Source organism: Haemaphysalis longicornis, unplaced genomic scaffold (genome assembly GCF_048455015.1).
Source record: "Haemaphysalis longicornis isolate Haplotype H1 unplaced genomic scaffold, Haemaphysalis longicornis Haplotype H1 scaffold_10, whole genome shotgun sequence".
NCBI lineage: Eukaryota > Metazoa > Arthropoda > Arachnida > Ixodida > Ixodidae > Haemaphysalis > Haemaphysalis longicornis.
The window spans coordinates 75,885,567-75,912,836 of NW_027526204.1; the positions used below are offsets into that span (position 1 = coordinate 75,885,567).

General features: G+C 46.0%; 1 protein-coding gene across 5 annotated transcripts in view; it reads left to right on the plus strand.

The window, feature by feature from the left end:
• Positions 1 to 232: 232 nt before the first annotated feature.
• LOC144158800 (chitin deacetylase 7-like) overlaps positions 233 to 27,270 on the plus strand; it is an 84,491-nt gene continuing 57,453 nt past the window's right edge. The window contains exons 1-5 of one of the 5 annotated variants that reach the window (XM_077689943.1): positions 234 to 433; positions 3,990 to 4,112; positions 4,948 to 5,046; positions 15,414 to 15,515; positions 24,244 to 24,544. In XM_077689943.1, the coding sequence (XP_077546069.1) occupies positions 298 to 433; positions 3,990 to 4,112; positions 4,948 to 5,046; positions 15,414 to 15,515; positions 24,244 to 24,544 (761 nt within the window). In that variant the 5' untranslated portion in view covers positions 234 to 297. Of the gene's footprint in view, positions 434 to 3,989; positions 4,113 to 4,947; positions 5,047 to 15,413; positions 15,516 to 24,243; positions 24,545 to 27,270 lie in introns of all 5 variants that reach the window. The other 4 variants (XM_077689944.1, XM_077689942.1, XM_077689946.1 and 1 more) reach the window with 4 other exon arrangements.

Sequence of the window (27,270 nt, forward strand, 5' to 3'; positions counted from 1 at the left end):
TTGCCTAACAGCACTCCGTAGCTCATAATCGACTGCGTACATATCTAACAGTAGAAAATGGAGCATTTCAGTATTATCACCAAGGCTGACAGCCCGGGCTGTCACACCTAGTTGTGCGATGGCGGAGATAAGTACGCAACAAAGGGTTTGACCTATTTGATCAATTTTAGGTTCAGTTGCTTCTTTGCCTACCGACGCACTTTCGCCTGCCTGGCGAACGTCCAGAAAAATAACGAGGTCGGTCGCAAGAATCGATTACACGAGCAGACGACGCTTAGAACTCGACGAGAAAACAACATGCGTTTCGTCGGCTTCAAAAGAAGTTTATTTCACTGTGCTGTAATATTGTCGCTGCTTCGATGGCTTGGCTCGAGCGTTATGGCGGCCGACATTTCACGGCAACATTTGTCGTCCTTCCAACGGAGAGACGGGGGTAAGCAGATGGAGCGTGTTTATTATTTTCCCTTCGTTATGTGTTACCAGAGAGGACTAATTGGCTCATTGAGAGGTTAAGCCACCTCCCACTGTCTTGAGTGTGTATCAGTAAAACGGCTACTAAATCTACTGTTCTATGGCGCTCGTAGTAACTAGTACATCCACAGAGGCGTACTTTTCCGAATGTGCGAAGGCATACGTGTACCATTGACCGAAAGAGCCAACACCTGAATCAGCGAAACGGTTCATCAACAACCTTTTGGCTGTGATGCATGCCATATTTCGTGAGGAAAACCATAGGATGCTGTGGTTGAGGCTGCGGAATTTTGTCATCCCGCGTCAGTGGCACGCCGAGGAGCACGTACAGTGCTGACGCCGCCCAGAGGCTCAATAGCCACCAGCGAGCCAGGCCGCTTTGCGGAAGAGTACGCAACATACCGGTATAGGGTCTGAACAACCTACATCATCGGTGGCCGCAATCGCGGCAGTTGTTAAAGGTGACCCCACACGCCAATATGCAGCAGATTTTCACTGCAAGACTCCCGCAGCTGATAATTTGGGTAGACTCGGTGGAGTTCAATTGAACATCAATACTTTCGCGCTCGCAACTCATAAGAAGTGCCTATGCATCCTTCAATTTTTTGTGCGAAAATGTAAAAAAACTTGGCTCCAGCGGTACAAGGCTGGAGTCAACAGCGGAGCTTGTGATCCCATAGCTTTTACGTGGCTTGGGTATCTTGTTTGTAGGGTTTGCGAGGTTGTACTAGGAACTGGGAAGCCCGGATCGTTTGTGTGCAGGCTTTCACGTGCCTCCCAAAGTAGACCGCGTTACATGCGCTAGAACCAGCGGCAACTGGCTTCGCGAAATTGGCTTCTCTAGCGCAGGCTTTTGTGTGCTTCCCACTTGAGGCGTGAACACATGTGAAGTGGTGGGGGGCAGAGCACGTGACAGATCATGCCACAAACACGGGGAAAAGAGATCGTGGCACTAACAATAGGACGACGCCGGCGCTGCTTAGAAGGCGCAGGCTCTCGTGCGGCGGGTATTTTTGGCGAGTTTTTTTTTTCGAGCTGCTGACGTGGCACAAGCCCTCGCGGAAGCTGCGCGGAGGATTCTGATAACGCTCCCCGTCCAAACTGAAAGCTTAAATGGCTCCGCTTTTATAAGCCGGCGTTGGCTTGTAAAAGCGGAGCTTATAAAAACAACGGAACGGCTAATCTACCAGCCAACTACGAGCAGGAAACTTAAACTTACACGGCAGCTCCAAAACCTTACTCCAACAATCGCAGGCTGAGACACTCCAAACTCAAGCTAGGCGAATGTTCGCGGATATGGTGAAACAACCTTTTCACTTTTATGTTGACAGTGCAAAACTATCAATACCCGCAAATAACAGATAAATCCATGGTTTTCGTTACAGCTCCTGCTATTACACCAAAAATAAAAACAAGGTCCTAAGGAGCAGCTTACCTCACCTAGGAGAGCCTAAGATTAACACGAACGGGTAAACTTTACACAAGAACTCGTCAGCAGAGGCCTGAAACGTGGCCTCCGAGCCTCCTAATGACCGTTACAATCCCGTTTACAATTGTTGCAACGATCGTTAGAATGTTCTCTTTAAAGGACCACATAACCGATTTTCGGGGAACATATGACCCCTATACCAAATAATAGGGCACCCCATAAAACACCTCGAAGTGGAACGATTTGCCTGATAGGGCTGTCGGACGCTCGAAAGAAGGTTTTTAGATCACCCATCATTAGACATGTTACAGTAAGGAGTGCTGGCTACCATAACAGAAAGCCGTGCACCAATACACTTTTTAATGATTTTTTTATTCATACTGTAAGCCCGTGAGGGCCGATACCAGGTGCAGAAAGTAAACAACACAGGGATATACAGCTGGACAAATGAGTACACCTTCAAAAACAGACTCTTCGAAAACTCATACATTGAAGAAAGAAGCACACATCCACATTTAGAAATGCATTGTTCTTTACGCGTGAAACACTTTTCAACAATACTCAATAATATAGTCCCGGCCGTTACGTGGAGGCACAAGGCTGTCAACGTGCCAGACAAGGAAAAAAGCACTTCAAAGTACTCATCAATAGTCACCCATTTAGGAGTGTACATTTACAGCATCCGGAAACACAGACGTTACCTAATTTTCAAACCCGCCGCGGTGGCTCAGTGGCTAAGGCGTTGCGCTGCAGAGCACGAGGTCGCGAATTCGATTTCCGGCCGCGGCGGCCGCTTTACTGATAGAGGCGAAAAGCAAAAATGCCCGTGTGTACGAGATTTCGGCGTATGTTAAAGATTCCCAGGTGGTCTAAATTATTCTGGAGCCCTCCACTACAGCGCGCCTCATACCCTGTGTTTCGTCGGTGCGTAAAACCCTACAATCAGTACCTAACTTCCAAGATTCCTAGACAGGTTTTAAAACAACTCCAGGCTCGCACATACACTAAAAAGGAAAGTACAGTGAAACTGTGTTCTTTTTGGGGAGCAGAGGGCTGGAATTTGAACTTTAAAATTGTGAAGTTTCGATTGAAAAATTGTTTAACAAAGGTTTTTCGAATTTTCGAATTTCGAATTCGAAGAAGTATTTCTACCAATTTCTCTACAAATTTCCTGTAACTACCCCACCATACAAAACGGTGGTTTTCATATAATCTAGAGGACATGCACGCAACCAAAATAGGTTGTCAGTCCATTTAAAACGTGTGTTCGAAACATTCCGAAGTGCCATGGGATTCATATCACGTTGTTTAATTCGGCAGTTGCAAAAGGTGACCGTCCAGTCCACTACACCTCATAACAAGGGGAGCTGAAGGTGGTAGCCAAACGAGTTAACAGATAGAAAGTCTAATGCTCCATTGAGCATCGGCGTAATGGGTCCGGAACATTCTATAATTAGGTCCTTTATTAATTCGACTGGTGGTTTGTTGGTTTGTAGGTTTAATGATAGGAACGGCAGGGACATGATCGGTTTGCAAATTCACGTAGGAACTCATATATATCCTTGTATATTGTGTTGAGCTGCGTTGTAGAGTATGGCAGTGACCCTTAACTTTAGCTGCGTACTCTCAGTAGGATTCCATAAATTACAAAACGAATGTTTTATGCGCGATCCTCCGCTAGTGTTTATATAGTTGCGTTCATCCCCGGAAAAAATAGTCAGTCCAAACAAATTTTATTTTGCGGCACGATGGTCATCCTAACAAAACAAACCCCTGAAAGCGAGCGTGCTTTGCGTCGGGGCTTCAAATTGTGTTTTTTTTCAGGTCCCACCTTTCCGAAGTTACCTGTTCAACGCAAGAGAAAGAAACAGCCAGTTAACCTCACGGTTATCGCAATGCTGTTACCACTTCACTTTTCCGCGGGGCAGGAGCGAATTGCTGCCGTAGATATGAAAACAAAGTGCTGGTAGACGCAACTTTCGGTCCCTGACACAACGCTGCCTACTTTCAATCCAAAAGTACACACCAAAGTTATAGCGAAATTCGAGAGGCATTTCCACAATGTACAACGCTCCATTTATTTCCACAGATGAACCAGGCTGCACGAAAGAAAGACTAGTCGAATGCACCAGAATAGGAGCGGCTTGTATGCAGCCGAAAGGTGAATGCGTGTGCATATCATGGAAGAAGATGATCAACGGCAGCTGTCAATGTAAGTAGCCCTGAGGACGGCTAGCCTAAAAATTTACGTAAGCTGCAGTTGTTGTCACATACCGCGTTTCCAGGCGCTTGTTAAACACAGCATTCAGCAAAGAAAGAGGTGTGAAATACTGAGCACCAGATGATGCCAGCAACAAGTGAAATGATAAAAAGTGAACTTCATTTGCTTTGTTTAAAAAGATATTTTAAACTTCCAATGTGAAAAGGAACCTATAAGCAAATAAAACGGTGCTCATTTTAAAGTTGCATCCTTTTTGTTTAACAGGGCATTTTATATTTTCAGTTTTAAAAATAAACGCATATACCAGGACCACTGTTCTCATTGGAAAATAATTTTGAGCCACACTGTATAACTCCTCAAATCACCGTAAAGCCCAGGTAAAACCAGAAGAAGTACAGGACAGGCACACACAAGCGCCTGTCATTGTGTTCCCTATAATTACACTGAATTTTTGTGACCCGAAAGGTGGGTTATATATAGTACGAACAATCTTAGGCCCACACCTTGGTAACTGTAGTTTTAAAATGCAGGCTATATAATATTTTAAAAACCTCTTATTTATAAGCTGCGGCATGCGTAAGCCGTCTGGCGACTACAGCTGTAATGACATCCCAAAAATGTGAAAGTTTTATAAGCCCTCATTGAATGTTTACCATTGTCCACAGTGAATAGTACTGCATAATGGGAGAATGTTCACGCATATTTAGCGGGACTATTAAATACCGCCTCAAAGTCTATCCCTCCCTCATTCCTGAACAAGCACTTTCCCTGAAATTAGCCAAAGCTTTACGCGTGGAAGCCCGAGCAACTACAACGCTCCTTCCAGATGTGTCTACAGCAGCAACGGAAATATCACCGTGGTCAAGCGAGTTCACAAGAAAAGACAGGGCCCCAGATGTGTTCAGGACAACCAGCGCACCAAAAGGTACCGAACAATAATTCACTTTCGTAGGCGGAAATGTAGGGAGCTCCTGAACTGGGGGGATACAAATTTTGTTCGTGTGCACGGTCACCTCCACCACTGCCGGAACTCGATTGCGAAACGCGCTTTATAGAAAGAATTGCACTCAGATATGTCGTTCGAACAGAAGGAATAGTACATGCCGTCCCTCGTGAGCGGTGTTGCTAATGATTCGGAGGTCCCAGTGTGAATTTCATTTGAGTTTTTGACGAGACTGGACTTTTTGAGGCCAAATATACAAGGTACAAACTAGAGTGACAGTCTTATCCTTCACTGTTAAGAAAGCGCAAGGGCGCCCAGCAACAAGTACTTCCACTGAGACTCGCCAAATCTCTCCGCGAGGAAGACCTGCAAACTTCAAATTCCTTGCAGTAATTGCAACCACCGGGACGAAGGCATGAACATGCCAAGAGACTCCACGAGATAACATGCAACATGTATTTTTTTGTAATGGCGCTACAAGCGTTATGCAAGAAGTCTGGCGTAACGAGAATTCAGTTTGGTGCCCAGAAATGTCTTTACTTCTGACACGCGGGGGAATTTCGAAACGTGGTCGTGTCCGTCACTATGTCACCGACATCGCCACATCATTGAGAAATGAAGTCGAGACAGTGACGGAATCCCGTCTGGGCAGGAGAATACACTTCAAACACACGAGACGCCGACCAGTCGAAAAATCGTTCTTGACGTTTCGGCTTTCAGCATGGAAGCCCTGTTCACAATCATGGAGAAATGTACTTTATTATTCTTTTCTTTTCATTTGCTGCCCCTTCTGATACTGCAGCAGACCCTGTAGCAAATGTCTTTTTTTGAGCCCGTCAGGATAATATGACTCTCATACGCGTTTATGCCAGAACATGTTTTTGAGGACACACTTGTAAAACGTAACTTATTGAACGTTATTATCAATGAGCACTCGAAAACTAAGGGACGGTTGAAATACAATATTTACTCGTAGAAACCACGCATTACGTCCCGAGTGGGAGACATACCAGCCGAAAATCTCCTCACAGAGGGTGCTACACTCGGCGGAAACATCCGGGTGACCAAGAGTCCACACGGTAGACAACAACAGTAGAGATACAGTCGTTATTAGCGGCGCTCCAGCAGGTACCAGAGATATCGACGTTAAAATGGAAAAAAACTTTGGTGTCCATAATTGTTTGCACTTCTGGTACGCGAGGGTATTTCAAATCATGTCCGACAACATGGCCACGTGACCAGCGCGCCCACCACATCCTAAGAAAATGAATGCGCGCCAATTCACCCTGTGAATTCGGTTTGAAAGCAAAGCTGTTACGACACCCGCAATAATTTCGCCAGCGACGTGACTTGAATTTGCACACGTCGCTCTAGAAAGAATGAAACCAGAGACAAGTGAAACCACACCCTTTATTACTTCATAGATATTCTTTGCTCAGGTAAATCAATGTATAATCCGTAAATTGTGATTGGTGGAGTGGCATTCGTGGAGCGCATAGGTGAAAACTATTTTTTTATAAAGCTAAAGGAATCTCAAACCCGGTGTTAGACTATCTGACTTGTCCGTCTCTGCCGCAGCCGATGGAGGCGACGAAATCGGCGGAACAGATAGACGAGAAGTGAGATCCCATGCGTTGGTGTGAGCTTTTTGTAATGTTTTATAACTTCTAGCGCATGCGAAAGGCGCGCGCACGGCCGCGACACGTGCCGTTGGCGGAGCGCACAGCGGCGTGAGAGGTCGCGTGATTTTATCACGTGGAATTCAGCGAGAACGCAAAGGGTAAACCCGCACCTGTGCTCGTTGAGTACACTGTCTGTCTCCCCCGCCTGATCATGACTCGTAGCTGAATTGGTAAGACAGCGGGCTCTCGCTACGTTTCTCCTTCGATTTCTGGCAGGGCTAGTAATTCGTTTTATTTCTTCCCGGCAGTTGTTTTTGTGCCCACCATGACGAAAACGGTGGCTGGTAGAAGTAGAAAGCTTTGCTTTAAAACGATTAGGAAAGAGTTGACGCACATTTCCGGCCTATACAAATACTGCAATAGGCGCCGTAACCCAGAAAATTTCTTCTTACACCTCCTTAGTGAAATGGTAATCTCATAAGTGTTTATTCAGATACCAAGTAGAGCGGTAATCACAGAAGTGTATTTACAGTACTCATTTACTGGTTGATGTGTATTGAAGGCATAATAGAAGAGGGCACCTCGCAAGGCAGGAAATAAACTACACGCGCGTCACTTTCAGCGTCTTTTTTATCGCCTGCGTTGCGTCAGCGAGTTAAACTCTACAATCAATCAATTAACACCGCCCCCTTTATAGCAAATGCCTCAAGCGCCTCGTTTCAACCCCCCCCCCCCCTTGACAGCGCCGTGTCGGTTCCGGTCAGTGTACATGTGTAGGCTGTGAACAGTAGGGTGAAAAAGGACGTCATGGAAGATGTGTATTTTTAGATGGCCTGGATGAGTCTTACCGAACGACAGGGGTTTTTTAGTACTTCACCTAAGTAACTTGGCGCACGCAAGGAGGTTAAAAAAATTGTTTGAGTGGAAGTCTCCTTTACCAACCAATGGGCTCGGCTGAAGCCGACGGCGGCCATCTTGCTGGGGGCAAGAAACCCCATGCCAAGTGTTTTGCAGCGGTCTTTCCGGACTTTCCCAGTGGTTCTAAATTACTTAATGGATTCTCAAGCTATAATTCAATACTGCGAGCGATGTAGGACGTCTCCGTATTGATTTTTACCAAAGGAATTTCATTAAAACTTGTATCTCCGAGTACACGGACGTGTTTTTTTTTCACCTTATAAGCTTGGATAAGCAGCTGCCACAAAGTAAAAACAAATACATAAGAACTCGCAAAGTCATTCACACGTATGTTCTTTATTAAAAACTGTTGAAATGCAGAAATTCATCATGAAAGTGGTAACAACAAAAGCAATTGAGAGTTGCCGCTGTTGTGTGAAAAACAACAGTTATGCAAGAAACTAAGTTACAGTAAAACGCAGCATTTTTAGAAAAACAACAGGAAACACCCAATTCCAGTATTGTGATAATAGACATAATTGAGTGACGAAAAACCGACAAAGAAAAGTTTCCTGAGTATGACAGTAACCAATGCTATTACGTTCACTGCATTGGTGCAATTAACTGCAAAAAAAACCAACAACTTTTCTAATACATTACACCATCAGAATACATTGCCAGTGACATGAACTAATGAAAAAGGACGAACTAGTTTGTAGTTTTGTAAACGAAGTGTTTATTGTTTGAAAGAGGAGAGACTTATGATCCATGACATCCCATTGATAAAACATACTATGAAATGGCAAACAAAAGACACTGACTGAGCATCGTTCGGAAACCTAGCAGCAAAGAAATTAAACGTTGAAGGCGCAAATACTGCGGGTCGCAATGCAACCAGCATGACCAGTTTAGAATAAGCTTGCCCGCGTGCAACGTACGTGGGAAATTTATCTCCCGGCGTCACATTTACACTGTTTGCACAACCGTAAGCCACGCACGAACCAACCATACTTGTTTTGATCGCGTTACATGGCACGTACGCGAATCAACAACACCTTTCCGCACACGCACGGAACGCGTGCTGCAACGACTACGCGACTTCTCCCCTAGCACGATGGCGTCGCAGCGGCTTCACTTTACGGGCGCCCCCTCCACTGCAGCAATTTTTTTAAACCTCCTTGGGCGCAGGACAGGGTAGGAGCCGTAGTAACGGGCGACAAGCTTCTCATAACACCGTACTTTGCATGAAGGACGCTAGAACAGCACCAGAGATGAGGGCATGAAGTTGAATCTGCTGTGTCGTCGATGGTAAACGGAAGTGTTAGAATTGTGGTATAAAATGAGCCTGGCGCGCTCTGTGTCGCGATAAGTCAGCCTGGGCGACTGCATCCTGTGCAAATCCTGAACGAGGCATGGTGTGCCCGAGTAAGGTGTCCATTGGTAAGGTCAGTTCACGACCGAAGAGGGGGTACGAACGAGAAAATCTGCAGTGTCGTGGCGGTAGGAGGTATATGTGAATGTATTGTAAGCCAATTCAATGTCCCAGTCCTCATGGTTATACGAGACGTACATTGAGAGCATATGGATTAAAGTCCGGTTAGGGCGTTCCATAAGGCCCGTTGGTTTGAGTATGGAAGGAAGTCGTAAGTTTGCGCAAGATTTCGCAAGGGCGGGAAATGTCGTAGATTACTCCCGACAGGAAGTTTGTTCCGCGGTCAGCCAATAGCTGGCAAGGAGCACCATGGTGGATGATCACGTGGTACAGGAGAAAATATGCAACATTGGTAACCTAGCTGGTTAGAAGGACTTGTGTTATTGCGTAGGATATCACAAAGTCAGTGGTCACTGCAATCATCCTGTTGCCTACTGTAGACGGAGTAAAGACTGCAAGCTGATGCAAACAAATGCGGCGAACTGATTCGACAGGTATATACAGTGGCTGACTAGGGCCGGCGGGCGGCGTTGTTGGTGCTTTCCGACGTTACCACTTTTCACATGCACCTACGCAACGTCGATTAGGGCGCTAAAGCCTTGGCAAGACGAAATGCCATCGGACGCGGTCGTATGTTTTCGTAACTCCTAAATAGCCGGCTGTTGGAAGGTTGTGGAGCTGCTTGAGGACGTGCGATAAAGGTGCACAGGTACAACAGAGTGAAGCTCGAAACTTTCAGAGCGGCCGCTCTTATTAAAAAGCACAGCGTCCTCAAGTTCTAAGAATTGCCGTTATGGGTTCAAAGGGACGTTGTTGAGGCGTTCAGTGATGGGACGCAAGAATGCATCCCGGCGTTGCTGTTCAACAAGTTGTATGAAACAGGAAATCGCCAATAGTAATGCAAATGAATCGGAGCACATAGGCTTACGAGGTTCGATAATATAACGTGACAGACTGTCGAAGTACTGGTACAGGCGGCCAGATCTCCAGGCAATAGACTGAAGATACTCCTGTAGGTGGATAGTCCTTTTAGTGATGCCAGCCAACATAGAATGTGACGATTCATCTTGACCGAGAGCTGTCGGCCGTAAAGATATGAACGAAAAGGTGCCAGAGCCCACACAAGAGCGACGCACTCCTGTTCTGTTACATAATTATTTGGTTCAGCTGGAGACAGGAGGCGGCTGGCGTAGGCAATGCCGAAATCCTTGCCGGACTGGCACTGAGCCGAAATGGCTCCAATACCTTGGCCGCTAGCGTCGGCCCACACTTCGGTGGGTGCGGTCGCATAGAAGGTGCCTAAAATGGGCGAAGTCGAGAGGAGATTGTTAGTGTTGTGAAGCCTTTAGCCTGTTCATGGCCCCACACAAAGATGGTGTCCCTTTTTAAAAGATCTGTTAGATGCCAGCCGATACCAACAAAGATACTCAGAAAACGAAGGAAATACGAGAAAGGGCCGACGAAACTCCGGCCGTCTTTCTATGAGCGGCGCACAAGGAAATCCTTAACCGAATTGATCTGATCGGGATCGGGCTGCACTCCCTGAGCATCGACGAGGTCGACAAAGATAGTTACTTCACGCCTTGCGCACCGGAATTTCGCCGAGCTGAGCTGCAGGGTTCGGATAGCGGAAAAGAGCAACTATTTCACATAAGTGATGGAGATGAGTCTCGCGTGAGGGAGAAAAGGTAGCGAAGTCATTGATGTCGTTGAGTCAAGTGGACAATTTTTACTTTTGCACGAGAGAGTTCATTATGGGCTCAAGGGTATCTGGCACGTTGCACCGACCGAACGGCTTCACAATGAACATGTGTACGCCGTTGGGATAAGGAAAGCCGTGTTTTCTCTGTCCAGCTCATCGACTGCAATCTTCCAACAACCTGAGTAAAGCTCGGTTGGCCAGAAGTATTTCGGCCCGCGAAGGCAATCTAGGGCATGGTAAATGCTGGGGAGAGGGTACACATCTTTATCAGTCTCCCGGTTCAGCAGGCGGGAGTGGACGGAGAAGTGCCATATGCCATCTTTCTTTTTTACCTACCCAAGGGTGAAGCCGACGGAATATACGAGGTTTCATCTATGTCTTTGGCGAGCATTTTCTCAACCTCTTGCTGAATGACGCCTCGTTCGGCATGAGAGACACGGTACGGTCGCTGATGGATGGTTGGGATGCGTCACAGTATTCCTTTGCCCCAAAGATTTGTCCCGAAAGTAAAAAAAAAATGTCCGCAAATGGTGAAAACAGTAAGCGCAGTGAGTTTAGTCGAGTCTGAGATAGGTTCGGGCTTATCATGGGTGGAATTTTTTTCTGGGGCGGTACGTAGAGTGTTGGAAGAACGCGCTTTGAGTGGCCATGGGATAAAGAAAATGCAGAAATTTCATATTCCCCTAGAGTGGTGAGGGCAGCGATAGAAATTTGTTCGGTGAGGAATTTATATGGAAGGCAAAACGAAGGAGAGGCAAGCAGACGCGGCTCTTTATCGTGCTGACTGTGTGGTATAGGGCAAGAAACGCGGACAATAAAACATCCACGATGGGAGCAGCAAAGCAGTCGACGTAAGGAATGGCGGCAGACGCAGTCAGGCAGACATAAGTGGTGGCATCACTCGGCAAGCGAATGTGTTTAGATGAGAACAGGTGCGGTGGGGTGAATCAGCAGAAATCGGCAACTCAAGGCGGACGAGGCCTGTGGCGCAATCGATGAGCGCGGAAGTGCTCCGTCAAAAAATCGAGGCGAATGATGACGTAGCAAACGCATTTGTCCAAAACAAAGAACACAACAGTGGTGTAGTGGCCGGCGATATTGGCCTGGCAGGTTCACATGCCAGCTGTGGCTGTACCACCGCCAGAAACTTGAACGTGCGAAATTGCAGAATTGAGGATTATTGCCAAGCGGGTCGGGAGATCAGCCCTCACAACAAAATATGCCCCTCTGTATCAACCAAAGCCCGAACAGGCACGGCGGCAACCTTCACGCCGAGCAAATTGACTTGTCGGCAGCGTCAAAAGAGGATTTTCAGTTGTAGTCAGGAATGCGGCATCACCTTTGGGTGATGCTGCATTTTGACATGTTTCGATAGTTTTCGAGTTGAGGCGTTCGTGGGTGCTGCGGAAAGCGAGACTGTTGGTTCTGAGAAGACGATGAACGGCCCAATTGTTCAGCTGAATAACCGGTATCGTCGGCATTGTGTTGCTGGTACCGGGAGGCCAAGCGGTGCGTCGCAGGGTTCGGTTTACGGTAGTTTCATGTGTTCTCATCTGAAAAAAACGAGCAGCCCTGGCAACAGCGCGCTACATGACCAACACGCCTGCTCTTATTTGATAACCTCCGGTAATCAGACGTTCTCCATTGAGCCGGATTCCCCTAAGACCGTGGCCTGCAGTTTGTGTGGAAAGGTGCCGCGAACGACTGAGCTGGCCCATATCAACTGCACGAAGCTGTGTTCGCGGGAAATTGACGACCGGCGGGACGGCTCAAATGCTTTTATGACCGAGAGCGTCTACGTATTGGCATCAGCTACGGGCTGTTGGACGGTGACCGGAGTTACAGCCGCTATCACGCGGTGTCGGATGCGGCCTCACACAAATACATTGCGGCGGTATTGGGAAGGTGTATGAATTCTTGCTTGTTTCGGCGGCTTTTGCGCCCATTCGTCTTGGATGTAGGTGATGTACGGCTCCTTGACATCTATGATTGGGACGCAAGCTTTTTTCGCTGCGAGCTCGCGTTCAGTCGTATTTCCTAAGAAGTCAATCAGATTTGCCTTGCAACTATCCTAGCTCAGTGAGTGTTGCTTCGCTTATACCATACCACGTCTTCGTCGTAGCTTTCAGATAGAAATTTAGCCTGAGGTAAGCCAGCATGAGGGTGGGATCCACGTCGATATTATCGGTGCCGCAGAAGGTAGATGCCTCTCGTAGCTGGCTTACGATGACTAGCGGCGTAATGGTAATGTTAGTTCAAAAGGTGGTACCAAGGTGGCCGTCGGAGATGACGCCCGAATCGAAAATCAAGGATCAGCACCTCTGAGTATGCTATGTCCACGCCTCGCTGGGCCAATGGAAGGCTGAAGTAGTGCAGGACGGGGTTGATGCAGCACTCTCAAGTAAATCATACGGCGCAGAGGGGCATTCCCAGAAGCGTGCTTACAGTGCTCATTTACAGGTTACTTTTTAAATAGGGTCCGGTGGAAGGAAGCGCCGTGGAAGCCAGGGTAATAACTACACGCGCGTCACCCTCAGCGTCATCCTCATACTGCCTCCTTGATGAAGGTTCCACTTCTTCGCAGCGGATTTAGTGTCCTCTTTATAGCGATTGCATCCAATGCCGGGTAACAATCCTGAAACAAAGCTCATTGAAGCTAAATGCGTAACGAAGTATTTGAGGTACGCAAGCATCATTTAGTACTGCGAAACCACAGGAACTGCTTACTAACAATCACTTCCACAGCAAAATATCCAACACTTTTTGAGTGCGAGGTTTAACAGTTGAGACTCTTCTTAAAGACGGGACGACAGCCAGGGACGAAACATCAGAGTGGCCAAGCTACAACACAAAAGGTACTACAACAAAACACCTGCTTGTCACTACTAGCGCTCCAAGAGGTACACATGGCATTGGTTCCGAACGGGGATTCAATGCCAGAGCCAGAAATTTGGGAAGTTCTGATACGTTGGGGTATTTCCAATAATCCATCGCCGTGGCTATCGCCACGACCCCGGCATGGCTACCGGCTGGTAAAAAAGTATCTCTAAAGAGGGTTACACGCTTATATTCTGGTCACACGCATACCTAATTAGATGATCTTCGCATAAAGAACTGCTCTAGTTAGTCCCAATAGCACTGCCCCATATTAACGAATAATCTGCAAACAATCTTTGCCAGGAACACATCGATGGGGCGGGTTGGTCCCATTTTTCCCAGGCGTTTTATATTTTGTAATGCACTTTCAATGCCTGTTTTGTAGTTACCTGAAACAAATTAGGAGCTCTGTATTGCACGCCCGATTAATCTGACGGATGCGCTCAGCGTCTAAGGAGATGGCGCCTTGGTGTTTTGCCCACCGAGGTGAAGGCATTGGGAGGTAGAGGTCTAAAGCTTAGCTGTAAAATTATCCAAGAATTATATGTCGATGAAGGTAGGTGCCTCCCGATAATAACTCTGTCACCGACCTCTCATGACAATGCTACTCTCACAGTCTTCTTTTTCGAAACTAAGGTTTTTGATAAAAGTTAGGCGAAAACGAATGTCACAATTGCGTCATTTCGCGTGGTAGAAAGGGAGGGACGCTTTAGAACAATCTCTTACGGACACACCACAATACCTTTCCGGATGGACGTGATAAAGCAATTCAAACTTTCCTTATACACCAGGCCGCAGCCAGGCCTTAAATACAAGAGTGGCCAAAAGGCGAAACGCAAGATGATACAACGCCCGATGTGTTTGTCACTACTGCCACCCCAATAGGTACACCAGGTACCGGAGCAGAATCAGTATTCCTTTTGGCAGCTGAAAATGATGGGGCTACTTCTACGTGGTGGAATTTAAAATTGTTTTAATGACCATGGCCACTTCACCAGCAGGACCCACGATGGTGGGAAACGATTACGAGAACACATGCACGCACATTTCCTGCCCCTCTACTTACGGTAGTCGGCGCCTCTCTTTAATATTTTTTCCTTGCCACCTCCTGATGACAATGTTGATCCCTTAGTCTTCTATGTGGAAACTAAGGTCTTTATAAAAATTGTGCAAACACGAATGTAGGTGACATTTGTTTCATTTCGCACTATGTAAAGTGAGGGAGGCTTTAGAACAATCCCTTTCACAAATTCTACAAACTCTTCCAGAAGAAAAGATAGTAAACAATTCAAACGTTCCCTACAGACAAGACCACATCCAGTGGGGGAATATTAGATTTGCCAACTGAGGCGACAAGGGATGTTAAAACAGCAGGTGAGATTGTCGCTTATGGCGCACAATGATGTACGTTAACAGCTCGAACCAGTATTTTTTGTAGTAGCTGAAAAATTGGCTGCTACTGATACGTAGTGGAATATAAAACTGTGCTCCCAACCATTGCCAGCTAACGGGCGCAGCTCTTAATGGTGGGAAATTTTTAGGTGAAAGACAAGCACGCACATCTTCTGTTCTTCTAGGTACCATAGAAGGCGCCTCCCTATAATGTTTTTTCTTACAAGCTCTCGTGACTATTTTATTCTTCCACGCTTCTTTGTGTAAACGAAGGGTTCTGACGAAAATTGTTTATAAACGTAATGTAGGTGGCATTACCGCCATTTTGCCCGGTGTAAAGAGAGGGAAGCTTTAGAAAAATATCTTCCGCAGACACTACAAAATCTCTTCGAATAGAAGATATTAAACATTGAACCATTTCTTCCAGAGGAGGCCACAACTGCAACGGAAACACGAGAGTGGACATCCGACACAACGCCACGCGATACAACACCACGGGTCACTATCGGCACCACAATAAGCACGCAAGGTACCGTCAGAGAACCGGTATATTTTCGGGAGCTGGAATCGATGGGGTAGTGATGCTAGGCTTAATTTAAAATTGTGTTCATACCAACTGCCCCTAAAATTTTATGATAAGGGGTTGCAAGCATATTTCTTGTATTTCCCACTATGGTAGTAGGCACCTGCCTTTAATATTTCTTTTAGGACCCCCTCCCACAAGTGTAATCTCGTACACTTCTTTGTCAAAGTAAGGTTTTTGATCAAAATATTTAAAAATTAACGTGTCATTTGCATCATGTCGCTCTGTGTATATGGATGATGCTTTTACACAATCTTCCGCACAGATACTACAAAAACGTCCAAAATAGGACATCCTAAACAACGGTAACGTATCTTACAGAGAAGGGCACAACCAGGCCGCGAATACCAGTCTCCATCCCACATGACGAGAAAGGATAGAGCACCAGATGTCAGTACGGGCACATCAATAAATACGCAAGTTAACGGGATAGAACCGTACACTTTGTGGTAGCTGGATATGATGGGGCTACTGATAGGTAGAGGAATTAAAAATTGTGTTCGGGCCCATTTCCTCTGCACTGGCACTACTCCAATTGCTGGAACAATTCGAAGAGAGATTTGCATGCCCATTACCTTTCCTTACACTTACGTTACTGGTAACCTCTCTGTAATATTCCTTCCTTGCTACCCGTCGTGGCAATGTTAATCTCGTATGCTTTTTGTCGAAAGAGAGGTTTTTGATGATAATTATGTAAACATAAAGTTACGTCATTGCTGAGCACCTCTCTACAGTATTCCTTACAACCCCCTCTTAACAATGTTCTTTTCCACAGACACTCTCTTCTGCAGACACTCAACAATCTCTTCCACCGACACTACAAAAACTTCCTGAATTGAAGATAATAAACAAATAAAACATTCCTTATTCAGGAGGCCACAAACAGTGAGCGCAGAAAAAGCAGAGTGGCGAACCAAGACGACAAGGGATGATAGAACACCAAATGTTTTGGTCACTACTGAGGCCCGGAGAGGATCGCAAGGTACCGGAATAGGACTAGCAATTGTTTTTGTAGCCTAAAATTTTGTTGCTACTGAAACCCGGTGGAATTCAAAATTATCATCAGGGCTATCGCTAAGCTACTGGCTTGGCCACCGGATGGGTGATGGGGGTAAACTAATAGGAGAAAGAATTGCGTGCACATTTCCACTCTCTACACCGAGTGATATATTCACTCGTCTAATTATATTTCTTTCTTAGTACTCGGTCGTGACAATTTGAATACCATTCTATTCTGTACAAAATTATGCCTGCCTAACGAAAGTAAATACTACGGTGTAAATGGAGTCATGCTGCGACTATTTACCACTCCGAAATCACAGGAACGGCATACGAATGATATCCTTGACAGAAAGGATCCATTCATTCCCGATTCGGTGTCTGTGAAGTGAACGTTTCCTATTCGGAGGAGGCTACAACCAGGACCGGAACACGAAAGTGGCCGGGCTGTATCATGAGCGAAGATGGAACCCCAGATGTGTTTTTTTCATTATATTTGTATGAAGAGGTAGGCAAGGTATCGGCATTAAACAAGGATTTCGATTAGATCTGGCAATGCGGGACTCTTGTTACGGCTGCAAATTAAAAATTGCGTTCATGCCCATCTACAGGCGACGAGAACCGCCACCCGGCCGTGAAAAACGATTTGGAGAGACTGGCGCGCAGCTTCCAGGTCGTACAGAAAAAATAGTACAAGCAGTCTTGCATCACAATTGTTTCTTAGAACTTCATGGTGACAATGTTATTCTCACGCGCGTTTTACCAAAACTAGGCGTTTTGCTGAGAAAACGTAACAAAGTAAATGGAGTGTCGTTTGCATAAGTTAGCTTTGGGAAACGACAGGCACAGCTTAAGGACACTGTCTACATCAGAAACTAGCCACCGCTTCCCCGCGTAACAGCTTAAACTCTTCTCACCACAACCATGGTGAAACCACCAGAGTGGAGAGAGCCAAGAATTTCGCATGTTTACTGCATGAGCTGTCGTTTGACTGTACGAGTGAACACAAAATACGAGATGTGTTTATCACTAATGGTGCTCCATGAGTTACAAAAGATATCAGCACTAACAAGGGAACGTTTGTAGCCGGAAATGTCAGTAGTATTAATACGTCGGGGTATTCGAATGGCGCCATTTCCGATTACAACGCCACCAGCAGTTTCATTCCATGGTAACAAACAATTTTCAAAAGCAGTTGCACGAACGTGTTTTTATCTCGGAAAGTACTAGAGTAGACGCTTTTTCCCATGAACTTTGGTGCTTGCTACCCCGTGTGGATGACATACATCTAGTACACGTCTTTTTTTCTGAAACTACGCTTTTTGAGGCTAAATGTGTAACAAAAACCACGAGTAATGTTCGCACCATTTTTCTTGAAATTTCAATCAAGTTTTTATGCCTGCGTCACCTCGAAAACTACGCGGGTGATTGAACACAAAGGCTGTGCATAATAAGAGAGTTGACTGAGGTATGAAGAAAACATATGGGACTTCTCGCGTCGGGATGTTCTTGCTATACAATATATAGCCCACTTCTAGCAAAACGTCTTTTAGCTTATTCTTGTTTATCAAGAAGAAATTTTCTGTTCCTGTTACCATTTGCATTCTTGCAATCCACTGTCAGTCAAATTTTAACAAAGACATTTCGAATGGCGAGCTCGCATATTACAAAATAAACTCGGACAAAATGATCCACCTCTGTAAAATGGCCGTTAGAAGTAGGACAGATTTATAATAAACGTAAAATAAACAGTGCTGCTTAACCACGGTACGCAGACAGCATCTCCTGGGAGCGGAGAAAAGCGCGCCAGTGATCGTGTTCACGCTGCGTAGAAGTGGGATGCTTCACTGCAAAACCAGCTCCCAGCGTTGCTCCATGGGATGATCCGAGCAACGCCGCCGGACAATCATACCGCCCACAGCTGCCTCCATTTCCGTGTTGGCGGCACTCGCCTCTCGCTATTGGCGGTGAACGCTACCACGGGTGGGGCTGCGAAGCGCGCCTCCAGTACGTCGGCTTAGGGACTCTCGCGTTTGTCGTCTGCTTCACTCGGGTTCGCTCGCTCTGCTGTTTCTTTGCGGGCGGTTAACTTTTGAAGCTTGGCCGCACCAGATGTCGCGTTTGTGCAGGTTTTTTCGTGGTAAAACACTTGAAACCGCGCACACTAGCTCAAGGCGCTATTTAAAGTATAGTTTTTGATACCGCACCAGACTAAACATTGCCGGTGTCCTCCCATTACTGTGATGCAAAACCGGCGTGGAGAGTGAAGAGTCGGAGCTAGACGTCAGCCTCTGCATTCAGCAAACTGTGAAAATGCAGGACAAACCAATTCCAGTCCTTCGGGGCTGTCGGCGTTGCAGAAGGCATTACGATTCCAGCTAATCGTATGTAAGATGAAATAGGTTTTGCAATTTTGCCTAACGTTCGAAAGTATTGTATCACGTCACTACGTTGTCACGGTATCCAAATGTGCAGACTTTCACTATGGGGTACAAAAAATGTAGGCTGATTTCCAAGTAATCTACTGTGTGTATGGGCGGGCGCTAGTTTTATGCGAGGCTTCTAACCAGTATGGAGGCATACTGAACTAAACGAGTGACCTGTATGGTAAACATACAGTAACACTATGTTTGTTCAGACTTGGAGGGATATATTAGTACATTTCCTACTGCCATATCTTCCAAGTATTCTAATAGGCATTATAGTAAACTGCACTTACCAGAAGGAAGACGAGAAAACTTTATTTAACAGTAAAAGCGAGCTGGTTACTGGGGCGGGCTGCTCAGTCAAGGACCAGAGAGTGAGAGTAAGTTTCTTTAATTAATCAAACGTCATCCCGAGTAGGCGAAGATTCGTTCTTTGCCCCTGAAGGGGTTGTAAAACAAAAAGGACCTGCTTGGAGGTATTGATGGGATCCGAATTGTGTGATAGTGAAAGCTGGCACGTATACTATTTATTGCGTTCGTTAGCAAGAATACCAAGCCTTCAACACCGTAATAATGTGATAACTGTTCGGGTTGAGATTCAGTTCGTTCCGCTAACGATAGCTGCGATAGAAAATCTGGGCACAATAGAAGCCTTCGAGTACTCTGGTCAACGTTTTCTGCGCCGTTTCGCGGTGCCGTAGCAAAAACCTTCTCATTGCATTTGCATGTACATAAAGAATGCAGGCTGTCGGTATGTTCTCTTGTACGCAGCCATAAGGAAATCCCTGTTCTGAAGAAGCTACTGTATGCTTTACAGCCTGAAGAAAATAGCCACACAAACTTTGTGAGCATCGCAAACATCCCCAAACCTCCTGGGACGTTTGTGACGTTGCATAAAAAGTAATGCGTTGCGCACAAAAAAAACATTCATCTGATAAAAGTCAACAACAACGGAACAAATAGACGACAGCCGTTTTGTTTCCTGTTGTGATACCGGCTGCTTGGTGCCTAGCATTATACTGTTAAGTCTTCATAGGAGCATCTCAAAAATATTTCAGGGAAGCCTACGCATTTTGAGTACTTATCTGAGATCTCTGAGCAGTGAAACTCGCAACTACGCTAAAAGGTACGCGGTAAACACAATTGTCTGAGCAATGTTCTAAGAAAGTCGTTCTCTCTTATCGTGTGTTGCAAACGTGCGGGGGTACAGCTTGAAAATATTCAGAGGTGTCAGAAGCTGGCTGAAACATGCTTTTTAAAGCTCGAAAGCATCAAGGCGGGCGATTTCTAGCACAGGCACTTCTTCCAGTCACAAGCGACGACGGCGGCGCGAGTGCAGCAGCGGCGCGAATGTAGCAGACGGCAGCGGAGCGAGTCTCTAAGTCGACGTCAGAGCCAGGGGGCGCCACTCAAACATCTCACCGCCAATTCCCGCGTTCGCAACGCCCTTTGTCTCTTTTTCTTTTGAGCACTCCCCTGCTAGACAATCATGTCGAGCGCCGGCACATCGACTGCCAGATGAAACATTTTATCTTTAAACCCGCCATTCTCGACTATGTGCGGAGATATATTGAGAACTCCGAGTGCACTCACTTCCGCCGATGCATTCCGGAAGAAGAGGGGGAAACTAGCGCGTTTTTTGATTGAGCAAACTTGGCTCGAAGGGCTCGCCATTCCGTTATCTCCTTCTCTGCTTTGAACCCATTAGGGAGATGATATTGTTACAGCGCAGATTCTACGAAGGACATTGTCTTTGGGGTTTCTAATGTAAAGGGATTGACCAAGCCCCATGTGGTTTGGTAGAAGAGGAGGTTGGCTCGCCATTCCGTTATCTCCTCCTCTGCTCTGAACCCATTAGGCAGATGATATTGTTACAGCGCAGTTTCTACGAAGGACATTGTTTTGGGGTTTCTAATGAAAAGGGATTGACCAAGCCCAATGTGGTTTGGTAGAAGAGGAGGTTGAGGTGGTGACTGTGCCGGCCGCTTCCCGATCGGTTCGCTTGGCCCTTCCCGGTCCACACAACTGTAAATAAACCCATTCCGTCCATCAAGACCGTGTCAATATTCATAGACTTGAAACGAAAACGCTTTCCGGATAAGTGGCGAAAGAAATTGATAGATGGCGAAGAGAGCGCGGTGTCGTGTCTTTTCAAGAGCGCATTAGAAGGCGAATGCGGCTGCAAAAGTGATTGGATATTGAAGCTGTATTTAAATTTTATTTTTGTGCAGAAATGTCGGGTTTATTACGATTAGGGGTGCACTATATATCGACTCGGGCAACGGCGGTACAACTAGTCGCTTTAATAATCGTATTTATTTTGACTTTATTTTAATGCCTAGATACGTAGAAAAGCGAATATAACAAACTCATTTCCATCTCCCGATGTGTTGGTTATCAGCGGGCAGGAGACCCTGAACTGCATATATTTTGAAAGTTATACCAGGCAGAAGACCAGTGCTCTAGAACCTCGAAGACGTGTTTAGTTAGCGCTGTTATACGAAACAGGCAGACGTTTTGGAATTTATCGCCAAAAGACGCGTTGTGCACAGACTCGTTAGGCGACTCGGCCTGTACGTGAGGCTGTACAATGGACAAAAAACATTATTGTTTGTCAACCTTGAATTTTGCAATAGCCTTCATTCGCAGCTGCATGACGTGGTTGTGCTTTGATTCTTTAGCGGAACAACAAGCGGGGCTGTGACCACAATCATTGGTAGTGTGCTATCTAGGGTACAACGTACGGATCCATGTGATGACAGCGCACAGCTAGACAAAAATGTGGTTGATTCCTCTTTCAAAGGAATCGGTAGAACGAGAAAGTGACATGTGCCTACACAGGAGCAGTTGAATGTTTATTGTGCATCAATATCAACTTGCACATCGCTATTTATATTACGTCGGTATGGCACCGCAAGACGCATCGACATAACAAACCGGATTAGAGGCGCCGGTGCATTGCGTAAATCCGACTGAAACCAGAGGCGCTCGCAAACTGAGCGGACAAAATTGAACTGGTTTTCAGTGAATCGTTTGGTGAAGTCGCGGACCGCTACAGCGACATGAGCATGATTTGCTGGTCGGCTGCTGTCTTGTGGGTGTGCTTGGAGACCGAAGCCCTTCTGGCCGGTCACTTCAGCAAAAGTGCTACCCCTGCGGTCCTCTTCCGTTGCGTGTATAGCACGCGGTTGCGTTGCGACAAGCCCAGCCTATAAACGCGAGAAGCAAAGTTTGCAGATTGCACCGTGAATGCGGGAACGAATTCAGCTTTCCGCTGGCGTCTCTCGTCGCACCAAAACAGTAATTACCGCGACATTCGCCAGTCAGCGTCGCTGAGAGTTTTCTTACGTGGGGCCATCACACTCGCGACAGTAGCCCCAATTATCGGCGCTCATTAGCGTCACGATGCACTACTTCCCTTCACCTCTCATAGGCGGCAGCTCCATCTGAATGGAGATTGTTATAGGGAAGGACTTAAGGCGCGTTCGTGGAGCTAAACTGGCGTGAGTTATAGTTTAGTTGGCAGAGTGATCGTGGGCTCAAAACCTAGCGCCCCCGCCTAAGTTGAACTTTTTCTGGCGATGTCACTTCCGTTACAGATATGATGTCGGTGAGGTCTTGCCGCACCCCGGCATAAAACCCTTTCTCGATAAAATTACCCGAGACCCCTATATGCATTTCTGTTAATTTCGCAGTAAACTATTGCATGTCCTCTCCAAGCACGCTTTTTTGTCTCGTTTTGAGGTCTGATCACCAACAATCCCCAGCTTATGGTGAAACTAGCGATTATAAATCGGCAGTGGGTCCAACCACCCCTTTATGCTATAGATTTGATGTACCAACTTATTCTGTTATTCTCAAGACACATATCGGGATTCGCCTTGGCCATATGCTTGACAAACGACTCTCTAAATATTGCAGCGCGACCTACACGGTCAAGTGTGTTGAAATATTACACGCCCATTTTAGAACATCAATTGAATTGTCTAATTATTGGTATAAAGCCAGTAATGGCTGAGTTGTTCGGCGCAGGGGCAAAATACCTCTGTGACATAACAATTGTGCTTAACGTATCTACTTGCTTGACCGCCAACATGGCGTACCACATTATTTTTCACAAAAACACTCTTAAACTGTCTTTCGGGAATAAGAATTCTCCCTCCGCTATTTACGCTTACCAAGAAAAGTTTCCGTTCGCTGTCTAATGTTAAAAAACGCCTACAAGCGAAATACCAGTTGTAGTTTTCAACGTTGACGAAATTTTTCAATTATCTCATGTGAAAATAAACAGGGTGCTGTAGCAGTGGTAAGAAACATGGCGTAGCAGAAAACCTATGTTCCTGAATCGACGAGCCGCAGTGAAGAATTATCTGGCTCTGTCATTGAGATCAGAAGTAGCTGAAAATCTAGGTCAGGGCTCCAAAGAGACCTCTTCATAAATTACGCGACCGGCCTTTAAACTTCAAGTTTAACTAAAGTTTGGGTTTAGGCTAGTTGGTTCATATTTAAACTGGGAATTTAAGTAATTTAAAACTTCAACTTTAAACTTCAACTTTAAACTTCAACCTACTTTAAACTTCAAATCGGGAATTAGACTAAAGCGGAGTGTTTCTTTTTTCTACTGCCCTGTGTGGTTTCTACAGAACTCATTTTGTCGCTGAACGTTATGCATGCACACCATGAAGAAAAAGTATGGCCGTATGCACCTACGCATGTCCATCCTCTTCGTCATCAACACTTTGACGTGTAATGTAGAATGTTTTTTAGGCTTCCAGCCACTTCGAGGCGCCGTGGTTCCTTTCAGATAAGTACATATGTACATCAACAAATATCACTGCTGCCATTAGATATTCAATACATAAAATGGGCTCTGCACGGATAAGGACGCCCATATGTCCCGACTTGTGTACCTAAAGACTACGTTATGCGGCGTTCTGATTCAACATTATTGCCAAAGCATTACTTGCGTACAAACGTGACCTTGGTCCAGTTTGTCTAAAGAGAGGCTGGCCTGGCACAGGGGTGCTCCGAGGAATTGAACCGGGGTGTGTTCATCATAGCAGTTTCTGACGAAACACCAGTCACAGTTTCAAGGAAGTAAAACTATGCGTTGCACCCACTTTTTTTCAAAACGTAGAACTAGTCTCAAGTTTTGTGTAGCTTAGGGTGTCTATCGTAAGGAGCTTAGAAATTTCACTTTTAACACAATTTACGCGCGCGTCGCCAACATTGTTTTTCCTGTTTACCAGGAACTGGAAAATGCGACGACAAAGTCTGCAAGCGGCCGCGGTGTGTGTGCGCGAGTGATTCACCTCCAGCCGGTCTTCGAGTCGACGAGATGCCGCAGTTTGTGATGCTGACATTCGACGATGCGGTCACCGTCCTCAACATGGCCTTCTACCGGGAACTGTTGAATATAACAAGAAGGAAACACAAGCAGAATGGATGCAGCATCGCCGCCACTTTCTTCGTGTCTGGGGAATACCTCGACTACGAAGCCGTCAACCAGCTACACTCCTGGGGCAATGAGATTGCCCTGCATTCCATCAGGTGAGTTACTAGGCTGAGCAGTTTCATGTCAGAGATTCATTTCAGAAACGCGATGTTGGTAGTGTGCGGCCTAACAGGGGAAGCGGACATAGTGATTTTACCATCTGTGCGAAGCTAGTTTTCAGTTGTAGATAAGGCGTTGATCAATTAAATTTCATAATAACCGCAAACCAAGCTAGGTTTTGGAGGGATAGACAATAAGCGTTTTTAGTCGCGAGAGTGGTTTAGGACGGGGATGACCCCAGCCCTCTGACGAGAGGGGGGGGGGGGGGGGGGGGGGGGCTCTCGTTCGGCTTGCTATGGTCCTTGTTGTCTGCTCCTGCCCTATCTATAGGCATGCGCTGGGTAAGGAGCTCCGAGCTGGACAACTGTACCCCTCCTTGCTCGTACGTGGACGTGGATTGGGTGTGAGGGATAGGGATTGTTGGCATTTCCATACCAGGTGGTACATGATGCAGGATTTTTATATTTTCCACCTTTCATGAAGGTACCGAATCATATCAAATTATCTATTACGCATGTCGCTTTAAAGTAAGGCTTCTACTTCTTAGCCCTTGTTTAATCCTGACATTTGCTTTTGGCGCAGAAAACGTTTTGAAGTTGCCGAATTATATCGTCGATGTAAAATGAGGCTTGCTAGAACATTATCCTGACGTTCCCAGGTTCGATATGCGGGTCTTTGGGATAACATTTCGTGCATTTATTCATTGCACGAGAGTTTATTCATTGAGGTAGAGTTTGTTTGGAAGTCGTTGCCATTCTGCCAGTCAACGTAGGGTTGCCGGTTGGTATCCAGCCACTATTTTTCCCTGGAGACGGAGATTGTGTGTTACAATGTTTTTCAGTTTTCTTGATTTATAGAACTTCTAAACCAGGGAGGTGAATACATAACGTTCTTGCCCAAATAACTGAGGTTGGGCACAGAGGCGTTCGCATGAAAGAAAATTTTTAAAGGTGTCCTGAGTTTTAACGGTACAGTCGCCCAACTTAACCCGGGACACCTAAACATAGGTAAGTGCGTACCAACCTTACGCTTTTCAGTCGCCAACAAACCGTTGTGGCTATCGCATTTCTTCCCCGAAGTTGTTTCTATTGCTTGGATGGGAGCTCGAATGTTAGCAGCGGTTGTAATTTCGTATTTTGTCATTTTTGACGTGCGGCGTATTATTAGCGGGGTGCTTTTCTGTAACGGCGTTGTTGTTATTCTTTTACACTGCTCGCCTACGGCAGACCGATGTCCCCGCGTGCGTCACCACTATGCTTATGAAATGGCAACTATTCAGCATTTTGTCCGCTTTTTAAAGCGACGCTTTCAGCCTCCCAGTAATGATGCCAGTACGCGAAAGCTCACTGCAGGAAAGCCAATGTTTCCTGACTATGAAGATGTTCGTGGATAAAGTGTAGAAAAATTAGGACGCTTTCCTGCTAGGGTTCACCTCCGTTCGGCCCCCTCGTCTAAACGATGATGTGCAGAAGGGGGAGTAGGTCACACAAGAGGGCTACGGAACGACGTATATAGGTTTAACGCTATGTTCTAATGTAAAGAGGAAGAAAACCGATTTTTGTACAACTGATGAAACTGTCGACCCCTAATCCAATAGTTAGGCCTACAGAGTGTATCCGATGGTTGCTTCTCCGGTTATTCTAGAACTGTGGGGAATACATCTACGTTCCAACATGCTCGCAGTGTTGTATTGGCCAACCAAGGAATACATCGTAAAAAAAGCTTCGTGTTCAAACATCATCGCGGCTACAGGGGGGGGGGTACATTATTATTTAGTGGGAGAGCTAAAAGTATTTGTCGAATCTTGCGCCCTCACGCTCCGCCACCTGCTTTGCTGTCAACTATCATAGTGGCACAAATGAAAGAAAAGCGACAAAGCTGGTATCGTGCCAGTGAGTAGATGTTGGGCAAATCTTAGTGTTGTACTCTCTCGAAAAGTGGTAGTTGCCGCATAACTTTTGTGACCAGCCATTGCGCAATATCAGACGGAAGAAATAGGTCGGCGCTGTCAAGCCTGTTCAGAAATTGGCCTCGGCAACGGGAAAAGTATTCATGGTGCTGCGCTCAGCTAAACGGAAATCCGAGCAAACTAAATGTACGTGCTAGTGCGGCCACATAAAGACGTTGTTGCGCCACCAACAAAGCATTACCTCCCCTTCTCCTGCACTCATTGAAAGTTGCTCTAAGTTTGCTTCTTTTTACAGCACGCTGCACTGCGGCTGTGAAAGTGTTTCGGAAAGCACGCCTACTATTTTTTTTGGCCGCCCCTACGTAGGTTCCGCATCTCCCTCACAATACCGTAACCAAACACTTAAGTTGTAACAGTATCGTAAAAGGCACGGAGCCCACGCAGTGTCGTTTTGTTGTCTTTCTGGGTTTACACGAAGGTATCACAAACTTGCCGTAATTTCACTAGATTAGAATACTTCCCCTCCGTGGCAACCTTGTAATGGCAACCGAAAGTCGGCAGGGGCAAAAAAACTTCCAGTTGGGCTTGCCCTTTCTCACCGCGGCAGAAAAGTGTCTCCGCATAACCATTAAGTGAAGTCCCTCCATAATTACAACAATTGTCATAGGCTTATAACATGATTTTATTCCGTGAAACCGGTACAGCTGACTAAAAACAAATCACAATAATTTTAACTTGCGAACTCGATCACGTTAACTACCCAAGCACTGTAACATTTACAAGGGCAATCAAATGTGGATTCAGTTGCCACTG